Below are 12067 nucleotides of genomic sequence, written 5' to 3' on the forward strand. Positions count from 1 at the left end.
ATACCCTTATAAAGTAATGTTTCAGGCAGCGTAGTTCAAATCAATTGTATTTATTGTTAACAAATTTGGTGATAATACATAAATCCTATATTTACATTCCAAAAGAGATCAATTATAAACAAATTACAAATCTGAATATTGTACTAACATTTGATCTCCATGGTACAGTATATAATTGAGATGGGTACTAAAGCAAAATATGCAGGAACTCAATGACATCACCATAGTTATTTAGCATACTCAATGACCCATTATTTGTGACACTAGCCAACTCATGATTTATTTTCATTTATTTATAAAGTAAATGAAAATACACATTTAAAATTAATAAGGCAAGACCCCAATGGTGCCACCGTACCAGAACCTCCAAGAAATTCAAAAAAACTGAGCTCCCGTCTCTTCAGGTTACTGGTATGTGGTCAAGCCCTAGATACATTACACTGTTACTATGTGGTCGAAGCCCTAGATACATTACACTGTTACTATGGTGTCAAGCCCTAGCTGCATTACACTGTTACTATGTGGTCAAAGCCCTAGCTGCATTACACTGTTACTATGTGGTCGAAGCCCTAGCTACATTACACTGTTAATATGTGGTCGAGCCCTAGCTACAATGCACATTCCAGCTCAAGGTGTTTCACACCGGCATTACAGATGAGTCAACCCAAAGTGGTTTAGTGGTAAAAACCCCTTCAGGCGTCATTCCTTAAAGCAGCAATCAGCAGTTGAAACAAAAACAAAGCGTATTCCCTGCCCGTTTCAGTAAAAAGCTGAGGGATGGGGCTAGAGAAATGTTAACACTCAAATTCATAGACACGGCTAAGGAGTAACCATCCATGATATCAACATTATAGTTTGAACCATATTTTGAAGCTGTTTATAGTGTTTTGTTTCCATGTACTTTGTTTACAAACATTGGAGTAAAACAAGCTTATATATTTTGGGATCTGATGGGGTACGACATTTGAACTAAGCTCATGATGAATGAGTTAAGTTATATTCTCCAAGTACATATTAATAATTTACAAGTCCAAAAACTGCAGATTGCCCCTTTAAGGTAGAAGATCACATGGTTACCTCAAAATACACTACACTGTAGTGAACAACATTCACTGTTTCATTGAAACAACTGACATCTGCCATACATACGATGGCAAATCATTTCTACGTAGACTGTCTGACTGACAGTGTTTCTGGACAGGAGATCACATCCTACTGGGCAGCAGACCGGGCCTGGTAGCCTTTCCCCTTCAGGATACGCCGCACCTAAGAGAAACAACCAGAGGCACATTATTGCAATACCGTCCCATCTTGTTGAAGTGTGTGTGTGTGTGTTTTGAATGTCTGCCAGTCTAACACTTGAACTTTTGTGTATTCTTCATGTTCTGTTTTTACTGCGTCTCTGTGTTTGCGTCTTAACCAGGCCTTAATAGTAATTGATAAAAGGTTCTCAGTCGACTTGCCTGGTTAAAGAATGATTACATGATAGTAAAACAACAACATGGGAATATTCACCTGAAAGATAGATACAAGAACACCATTAAATGCTCCCACAGAGGGAGGGTTCAACTGTGTGCTGGTATCTTAGAGATTTTTTTCCAGGCAATGGCATCAACGTAGAACCATGCTGTACTTTTTGTACCCTGCACGATCATGGACGTGCTTACACTCTTAGAAAAAAAAAAGGTACTATCTAGAACCTAAAAAGGTTATTCGGCTATCCCCATAGGAGAACCCTTTTTGGTTCCAGGTAGAACCTTTTTGGTTCCGTGTAGAGCCATTTCTACAGAAGGGGGACACCTGAAGAACCATTTTGGGGCATTATTCACCTGGTCTCCGACGGGCCCTTCAGCCACCAGCTGGGCAGGCTGCTCATTCTCCAGGTTCTTGGAGCTGGGGTCAGCCCCTCTCCTCATCAGCAGCTTCACAGCATCTACCTGAGTCACGCGACCATGCACAGAACTGGCAAAGTGCAGTGCTGTGTTTCCACTGAATGACTGGTAGACAGAACTCATGTTAGAGGGTTTAGTTAACTTACCTCCTGATGACCAAAAAACAATGAACAATGGGAACACTGTTTGTCAGCTCAGAATTTGAGCCAGCACGCTGATAGGTTATCATGTACGTGTGTTTTCCAGAGAGAGGCGATACCTCACCTTGACATTATGTACTGTAGCAGTATCTCACCTTGACATTATGTACTGTAGCAGTATCTCACCGTGACATTATGTACTGTAGCAGTATCTCACCTTGACATTACGTACTGTAGCAGTATCTCACCTTGACATTATGTACTGTAGCAGTATCTCACCTTGACATTATGTACTGTAGCAGTATCTCACCGTGACATTATGTACTGTAGCAGTATCTCACCTTGACATTATGTACTGTAGCAGTATCTCACCTTGACATTATGTACTGTAGCAGTATCTCACCTTGACATTAGGTAATGTAGCAGTATCTCACCGTGACATTATGTACTGTAGCAGTATCTCACCTTGACATTATGTACTGTAGTAGTATCTCACCTTGACATTAGGTAATGTAGTAGTATCTCACCTTGACATTGACGATAGACAGAGAGTCTGGCTGGTCGAGGAAGATGCGTAAAAGCTCCACATTGGCCTCCTGAGAAGCCATGTGCAGGGAGGTGCGGCCACTTTTATGATCCTGTTGGAAAAAGACAGGTACGGTCAAACTGTATGGAATGGGCTATGCTGCCAAAGAATGATACGCAAAAATTATAAATGAAAGATTCTCAACCTCTAGCCTGGTTCCAGATCTGTTTATGATGGAGTTGACAACGCATCAGACAGATTTGGGACCAGGCTACTCAAACTCACCTTAGTTGCACAGGAGGCTCCCATGAGCAGCAGTGTGTTGACACACTGCCCCAGTAGCTTCCTTCTCTGAATCAACTCCACCACCCCAGGGGACTGGGGGGTTGCCGCCATACGGCCCAACTCCTGGACAACCGCATTGTGAGACCGGACCGCTGTCTGAAGAGGAGTTAGGCCTGGAGAGAAAAGCAGGTTGAAGCATTGGGGAGGTAGTATTTATTTTGCCGTTATGACGATTAAATAATGTTGACTGTCGTAGTTTGTGACTCAGCCTTGGGTTGAGACACAGGTTGCCTCACCTGTTTTATTGTATAGAGGATTATGAGCAATCCTGACAGGTCATAGTTCTGAGCAACTCTGACTCACCATCATAGTTGACTTCTTCCACATTAAGCTCCTGCCCTTTACCCTTCAGAGCTCTTTGGATGGTCTACGGGAAGAGAGAGCGTGTGAAGGAAAATGTTAAACAGGGGGATAAAGGGCAGAACAGGAAGAACTTTTGATTTAAATTTAACACACACACACATATACTTGTGTTAAGGTACAACTGTGGAATTAGCTAGTCATGGTAAAACATGTCATCGCTAACGACGACAGTGTCAATGTTTAGTTCTAGAGATCTAAAAGAGATAGTAGATGCCAGCCATTCATTGTTGAGTAACAGATGAATAGGCGTTAATGATTGGGAGGTTTAGCGTGCCATGTTCTGTTGACGGTTAATGTTTGATAGGCTGGGAGTGCATTTGCCTCTTATCAGAAGCACATCTGTTGTTAAACCAGTTTTTCGAAGAAAGGGGGATTTTGTCCCAGTGTTGTTTTGAGGAAATGCTCTGTGATTGGCTGGCTGTTATATCTGTTATGAGCCGATGAGGAAGTCACTGCCTGCGATCTAACCCGATACAGAACAACTATCGCTATGGGACACAAAAAAACATTCCAAGTCAGGAGGAACATCAAACACAGTGAGACAAAATTCCAATTGAAAGATAAACTGAAAAGGTCACAGTTTATCACAGATAATCAAGATGGTAAAGTTTCAGTGAGACCTATAAATCCATTCATTGAGTCATGAGCCAAATTTGCATAGATTCTTATCAAAATGGCATCAGAAAGTTGCTGACAGATCTCTTCTGATTGTGCATACAGCACCTGAGTTCCATACACTTTTTTTGCATTTGGGCATGAGCGTGCAGGGGGGGAAATCATTCTACCTTATTACCATATACTGGAAGCCTAAAACAATCGACCATTGACAACCAACCTGTGGTTTTACTTCTTGTAACTAGCGGGGATAAAATACCCTGAAAACGAAGGTTGCACAGTCCAGATGATATAGTGTATCAGACTATGTTCAAGTCATCTGGTGAAGTCATAAATGGATCGTTGTTCAGGGTGATCATAAACCTAGCTTTTTTAGTGGCGTATTTCTTCAGAGTGAGGAAACAACTCTCTTATCCCATAGTGTTGAATGGAGGACTATTCATACATTAACAAACACAAGGCTCCTGGTAAAAACGTTAACTTTGTTTGCTGTGATTGGCAACCAGTGTTATTAAAAGAGAGAACTCCCATCCCTACGGCTCAGTGTTTTCCCTGACTTCTCTTCCAACCACTATTTCCTTCCTCTAGTGCCAAGATGTTGATTAAAGTTGCCAAACCCTTATGTATTATAATAATAATAATAATAATAATAAGAGAAACAGAGATTGTGTTCAACAATCATCATGTTTTCAGACCTTTCATACCATAGTCTCTGTATGATGAGGTATGTTCACTTTTGTTGTGAAAACCCGACCCTAGGCAACACAGTGATTAGGATGTGGTTTCAACGATGGACTCTATTGGCAAAGAAGAACTAAGTCACTGCCTACATTGATAAGGGAAAAAATACATCTGGGGATTTGCCTCACAAATCCAGAGGCAGACATGTCAGAACAACGTGATTCAAAACCAAAGTTTGCAGGCACAACCTTTGCAGTTGTTTTAGTTCAGGTAGATGATGCAAACAAGCCACTTGTGAAATGCACTCATTAAAAATAACCTCTGTGATCTCCATATTGCTAGCTACTATTTAGTATTTTATTCAAGCTGATAAAGTAGTGACGTAGGCAGTTCCTCTATACCAAAAGAGTCCATCACTGAAACCAGACCTTAGTCACTGTATTGCCTACACTGGTCTATGTGCATGACACTTCCCTGACTTAACTATCTTTTATTTGTATTTACTTTATTTAACCTTCATTTAACTAGGATAGTCAGTTAAAGAACAAATTCTTATTTCATAATGAGGCCTGCCCCGAAAAACCCTCCCCTAACCCGGAAAACCCTCCCCTAACCCGGCCAAACCCTCCCCTAACCCGGCCAAACCCTCCCCTACCCCGGCCAAACCCTCCCCTAACCCGGCCAAACCCGCCCCTACCCCGGCCAAACCCGCCCCTACCCCGGAAAACCCTCCCCTACCCCGGAAAACCCGCCCCTACCCCGGAAACCCTCCCCTAACCCGGACGACGCTGGGCCAATTGTACGCCGCCCTATGGGACTCCCGATCACGGCTGGTTGTGATACAGCCTGGGATCAAACCAGGGTCTGTAGTGACACCTCTAGCACTGAGATGCAGTGCCTTAGACCGCTGCGCCACTGAGGAGCACTGGGTTATCTAACTGCTAAGGTTGACTGACTGCAGTGATGCCTCAAACAGAAGTTGTGAAATACAAGTTATAAGGCCAGAACATGACGTGGTCAGTTGAAATCCACAGCCCCTATTCATATCACATCACACTCTTAGTATGTGCCACAGTGGGAAAGTCAAAGACCTGGAGAGTGAGAGCGTGGCCCTTCTCTGCACACACATGCAGAGGGGAGCGGCCCCAGCAGTCAGTGGTGTTGATCTGAGCCCCCTGGGCCAACAGGTCCTGCACTATCAGATGTTGATTGGCTGCAACGCTCAACTGAAGGGCACTCTGGGTACAAAACAAAAGACAAAAAAAGATCAAATGTTGAAAATCCTCCTTTTCAGATGATATCCCAGTTGTAATCATAACTGCGCCCTTGTGACCAATTCCAAATCAACCCATAGCCACTAGCTCCTAGGCACTAGGGTGTGTGTGTGACAGAAGTCTCTGGGGCTAGGGGTCCATTTAGAATTGGGCGTGAGGATGTAAATCCTTACCTGGCCATTGTGCTCCTTCATATCCAGCATGCCGACAGTGGCCATCTTGCTGGCCAGCACATAAGCTAGAGCCCTTCTGCCCTGTGCCACAGTTATGTGCAAGAATCTGGCAACACAGAGATAAAACAATCTACACTAAGATAAAAGGGTTCCAAAGGGGTTCTTCGGCTCTCCCCATAGGAGAACTTACTTTGGTTCCATATAGAACCCTTTTTGGTTACAGGTAGAACCCTTTTGGGTTCCATGTAGAACCCTCTGTGGAAAGGGTTCTACTTGGAACCAAAAGTGTTCTATATGGAACCAAAAGGGGTTCATCAAAGGGTTATCCTATTGGGACAACTGAAGAACCCTTTTAGGTTCTAGATAGCAGCTTTTTTCTAAGAGTATAAATGTCTGGCAAGCATAGGTCACATGATGGATTAGAACAGTGGTCACTAACATCCTTGTTCCTGGAGAGCTACAGGGTGTGGCAGGTTTGTGTTCAAATACTGTGCTAGGCTGGAACAAAACCCTGCACACCCGTACCTCCCCAGGACTAGAGTTGGAGGCCACTGGGTTAGAAAAATAACTGAGTTGAGTATGCATAGTGGCTTAGATCTACAAAAGGCAAATGTATACAACAGGTTGATGAATACTACACAAACTGACGTGTCTCCATCATTATCCTGGCTTGTGAGCATCTCGGGGGTGAGGCCTGCCAACTTCTTCTCTTCCTGTTGTATCTGCCATTGAAAGAAGGACATCGGCTCCCCTTCAGCAAACTGAGCCAATGGCCAAACACCCTTTGGGGTTAGCGGGGCTATGAAAGGCTGGGGGACATAGGAGTTTCCCATTGCATGTGGCATGTGGGTTTGAGGGTAGAGGGACTGATAGTCGATGAGGCTGAAGGGGTCAGGGAGGGTCTCTTGTGGGGAGGTCTCTGATTTCATGGACTCATATCCAAGTTCCATGAAGTCAATGTCCAGTGTGCTTCCCTCTGGAGGGCTCAGAGTCTGAAAGAGAAGTGGATGATAAATACTTAAAAAGGGGTCATCTGCAGTCGATACATCCGTTTTTGGACTTATAAATGAACTGTATGTACCCATTGATTATTTTTTTTAAATGTTTTATATTTAACCTTTATTTAACTAGGCAAGTCAGATAAGAACAAATTCTTATTTACAATGACGGCCTACCCCGGCCAAACTCGAACGACACTGGGCCAATTGTGCGGAGCCCTAGGGGACTCCCGATTACGTCTGGATGTGATACAGCATGGTTAAACTATCATTTTGATATCATGGATGGTCAGTCCTTACATCCATAGCTCAGTCTATAAATTTGAGAGTGGTTACATTTCTCCTGTGCAATCCCTCAGAGGTTTAGAACGAGAACGCTTTGTTATTGTTTCAACTGCTGATTGGGATTGCTGCTTTAACTACATTTCCTGCAATGAAAGGTAAACAATAAGGAAGAAAGATATTTGTAGTTGGGTTCCTTCCACTCCCTCAGTTCACTCCAAAACAGCAGAGTTTATATGAGACACACATGCAAAACCTAATAATCTATATGCATGATAACATTGCCAAACTGTATTCCTAATTTTGAGTTCTGGAATAGCCCTCAGGGTGGAGGCGGTAACTCTGAGTCTCACTGGGGTTTACCCGGAGGGGAACTGAGCAAGTGAAGTGACATCAGACTACACAGAAAAGGAGAAATGGAATTGGGCTACGGATTGAAGTGGTCTGTCATATCACACAATATAGTTTGTAGCTATAACAACGTGACCTGCATGAGAGTTTGTGGTTTTCACTAGTTCTTCATTAGCTAAACCAGAGGAATATCCCTGGATTTATTTAACCTGGGTCTATGAAACCAACCCTAGCCTGAACACAAAGAATCGTGGGAAAAGTTAAAGGGGACTCAATTAAATAACGTTATAAACAAAAGCATACAATTACCAGGATTGCCTTTGCAGTAGCAAGTCTTTTAGCAGGTGAATCGGTTATCAAGCTGAAGTCCACAGTCCTCTTATGCCCTTGAAGAAGGGAGGTCAACTCTACATGATAACCAACAAAAAAAACATTTGCACATGATATTATAATGTACTGTATCTACAGTATTTCTGGATAATGTGTGTCGATAAAACGTTAATATTACCTGTGTATTCTCCCTCAGAGTGTTGCTGGACATGAAGAAAAACAGAGATCATGAAAATATGGACAGATGTAAGCTAAATATATGCAAGCTAACCATAATATTTACACAAACTAGCAGAACAATAACATCATTTAATTTACCTGTACATTTTGGTTGCTAAGGCGCTTCTGCATGATGAGTTCTTTCACTGTATTCTTCACCCGCACACCTTGGAAACGGCCAAAAGACTGCACCTCACTCATGGAACACTCTGCAACAGGTATAAATAGGACCGATGAGAATCTTTGATCCCAAGACAAGTTTGAAATAAACACTACTTTAGATTAGTTTGCTATTGAGGCAAAAGTGGTTGTGTTGAATTGGTTGATAAAAGTACACTCCGCAATCCATAAAATGTTAATTTGCAAAAAGCCCTTGATGTATGATATATCTATAGTAGTAGGATACATGAATACAGTTCCTGAGAACTCTGCCTGCCAAGTTCAAGCACAGGAGCTCAAATACTCCATTGTATTCAATAGGGCGTGGAAGCTACAAAAAGAGGCATGTCCATATAGTCGTTGAAGTTGCTTGATCTGCACAGAGGATTAGATCTCATTATGTCTGGAGAACTGTCTCAGAACAACATCAGAATCTCAGGTATTCTAAACAACTCAGAAACACACCTTCATACTGCAGTGTATAAAGAAACATTCTAAAATGGGCAAGACGACCTGGAACGCGACCTTACACTTCCCCTATTCCCCACTGTTATCTACAACATTCACCAAATGACAGTAACTGTTTACTTGCCTCTGCCATTCAAATAGCACAATTGATCTACCTTGCTCTTCCATTGTACAGAGCTATTATAGGTCTAAATATGACTTAGGGTCTAACCATGATCAGTGGTGTAAAGTGCTTAAGTAAAAAATACTTAAAACTACTACTTAAGTAGTTTTTGGGGTATCTGTACTTTACTTTTTATATTTTTTGACAACTTTTACTTTACTACATTCCTAAAGAAAATTATGTACTTTTTACTCCATACATTTTCCCTGACAGCAAAAAGTACTCGTTACATTTGGAATGATTAGCAGGACAGGAAAACGGTCTAATTCACACACTTCTCAAGAGAACATTCCTAGTTATCCCTACCGCCTCTGATCTGGCAGACTCACTAACTACATGCTTCGTTTGTAAATTATGTCTATGTGGGACCGTGCCCCTGGCTATCCGTAAATTTAAAAAACAAAAAAATGGTGCCATCTGGTTTGCTTAATGTAAGGAATTTCTAATTACTTTTACTTTTACTTTTGATACTTAACTATATTTTACCAATTACATTTCCTTTTGATACTTAAGTATATTTAAAACCAAATACTTTAAAACTTTTACTCAAATAGGATTTTACTGGGTGACTGACTTTTCTTGAGTTATTTTCTATGAAGGTATCTTTACTTTTACTCAAGTATGACAATTTGGTAATTTTTCCACCACTGCCCATGATCAGTAATCCTCCGTGTCACTAACGCAATGTTCTTTTCGGTGTTCCAGAAGTAGGCTAATAAGGAAGTAACCATTAACTTCAATAATTATTATCGGATAATATATCGTAGCCCGCCTATCATTATTAACACAATAGTCTGCTTAGAGGAAAAGTTAACAACAATTACAAATATGTATATTGATTTCTAAAAGTAAGGGTTTTATTTTACCGTTTGTGGCACTGTCTGCAGTTGGCGGAGTCGGGCTCCTAAAATTTCCCCAGCCATCCAACTCGTTTGGCGCACAGAGAGAGTTGTTGATCTCCGTTGCAGGTGAGGTATCCTGGTAAAAAGACCCCAAATACACGGGGCTCGTCACAACAGTCCCTGGATGCACAAGATTCAGGCCGTTCTCGATAATTCTGTCGATTATCATGTTGCGCTCGGAGCTAGATCACTATGTATGCACTATCAAGAGTTCTAATGGAGTTTGTTCCCGTTTGGATCATGTGACTACTGTACCTTCAGGAGCGCACAAAAGCGAGCGCGCTTGTAGCCTACTTGAATTACGCATTGGGCGCGTTCCAGATCTGCCCGAGGACGTTCTACAAAAGTAGCCTATACCGGAACAGAGCAAAACTGAACAGAGCCTCATAAATAGAATAGAATACAATCTTTATTGTCCATTTTCACAGAAGTGGGATCAAAGTCACCATCCCACCTCTGACACCAGTGTAGCCAACGCTCACAAGGATGTAGGCTAGACCAAAGAAAACCATTGAAAAAAATGGTCAGTTCAACTTAAATACAATTGTATTGGTCACATGCACCGAATACAACAGGTGTAGACTTTACAGTGAAATACTTACTTATGAGTCCATTCCCAACAGCGCAGAGTTAAAAACTAAGACACATTTTTGCAAAATAAAAAGGGAAATAGTAAAACAATAAAAACAATATTGAGGCTGTATACAAGGAGTACCAGTATGGAGTCAATGTGCCGGGGTATGAGGTAGTTGAGGTAATTGAGGTAATACAGTATGTACCTGTGGGTAAGGGTAAAAGTGACTTGGCAATCAGGGTATATAATAAACAGTAGCAGCAGCATATGTGAAGTGTGAACGTGTGTCTATGTGTGAGTGTGTGTGTGTGTGTGTGTGAGTTGGAGTGTCAGTCTAGTATGTGAGCATGTGGGTAGAGTCTAGTGAGTGTGCGTAGTAGAGCCAGTGCAAGGGAGTCAGTGCAAAACAATGAAGGTGAATAAATAATAAAGGGGTCAGTGTAGATAGTCCAGGTGGCCATTTGATTAACTGTTCAGCAGTCGTATGGCTTGGGGGTAGAAGCTGTTCAGGAGCCTTTTGGTCACAGACTTGGCGCTCTGCTACCGCTTGCCGTGTGGTAGTAGAGAGAACAGTCTATACCTTAGGTGGTTGGAGTTTTTGACTATTTTTAGGGCCTTCCTCTGACACCGCCTGGTATAGAGGTCCTGGATGGCAGGGAGTTTGGCCCCAGTGAGGGACTGGGCCGTATGCACTTCCCTCTGTAGCGCCTTGCAGTCAGATGCCGAGCAGTTGCTATAACAAGCGGGGATGCAGCCAGTCAAGGGCCCATGCCAAATCTTTTCGGCCTCCTGAGGGGGAAGAGGCATTGTCGTGCCCTCTTCACAACTGTGTTGGTGTGTTTGGACCATGATAGGTCCTTAGTGATGTGGACACCAAGGAACTTGAAGCTCTCGACCCGCTCCACTACAGCCCTGTCGATGTGAATGGGGACGTGTTCGGCCCTTCATTTCATGTAGTCCACGATCAGCTCCTTTGTCTTGCTCATGTTGAGGGAGAGGTTGTTGTCCTGGCACCACACTGCCCGGTCTCTGACCTCCTCCCTATAGGCTGTCTCACCGTCATCGGTGATTAGGCCTACTACTGTCACGTCGTCGGCAATCTTAATAATGGCGTTGGAGTCGTGTGCGGCCACACAGTCATGGGTGAACAGGGAGTACAGGAGGCGACTGAGCACGCACCCCAGACCCTCGTGTTGAGAGTCAGTGTGGTGGATGTATTGTTGCCTACCCTCACATCCTGGGGGCGACCCGTCAGGAAGACCAGCATCCAGTTGCAGAGGCAGGTGTTCAGTTGCAGGGTCCTTAGCTTAGTGATGAGCTTGGAGGGAACTATGGTGTTGAACGCTGAGCTGTAGTCAATAAACAGCATTCTCACATAGGTGTTCCTTTTGTCCAAGTGGGAAAGGGCAGTGTGGAGTGCAATAGAGATTGCGTTATCTGTGGATCTGTTGGGGCGGTATGTGAACTGGAGTGAGTCCAGGGTTTCCTGGATGGTGGTATGGATATGAGCCATGACCAGCCTTACAAAGCATTTCAGGGCTACAGATGTGTGCTACGGGCTTGGTGTTCTTAGGCACAGGGACTATGGTGGTTTGCTTGAAACGTGTACGTA

The 12067-nt window shown here is 43.0% G+C and overlaps 1 protein-coding gene across 1 annotated transcript; it reads right to left on the reverse strand.

Moving 5' to 3' along the window:
- Window positions 1-34: 34 nt before the first annotated feature.
- Window positions 35-10125, reverse strand: nfkbiz (nuclear factor of kappa light polypeptide gene enhancer in B-cells inhibitor, zeta). The gene is made up of 12 exons (XM_038979566.1): window positions 9846-10125; window positions 8289-8398; window positions 8149-8173; window positions 7950-8047; window positions 6658-7001; window positions 6010-6115; window positions 5654-5800; window positions 3207-3270; window positions 2844-3016; window positions 2560-2670; window positions 1830-1997; window positions 35-1266 (listed from the first exon to the last, which is right to left on the reverse strand). Exons 1-12 carry the CDS (start codon window positions 10048-10050, stop codon window positions 1213-1215), a joined length of 1605 nt encoding a protein of 534 aa, XP_038835494.1. The 5' UTR covers window positions 10051-10125; the 3' UTR covers window positions 35-1212.
- Window positions 10126-12067: the final 1942 nt, after the last annotated feature.

Source organism: Salvelinus namaycush, chromosome 40 (assembly GCF_016432855.1).
Source record: "Salvelinus namaycush isolate Seneca chromosome 40, SaNama_1.0, whole genome shotgun sequence".
Taxonomy (NCBI): Eukaryota; Metazoa; Chordata; class Actinopteri; order Salmoniformes; family Salmonidae; genus Salvelinus; species Salvelinus namaycush.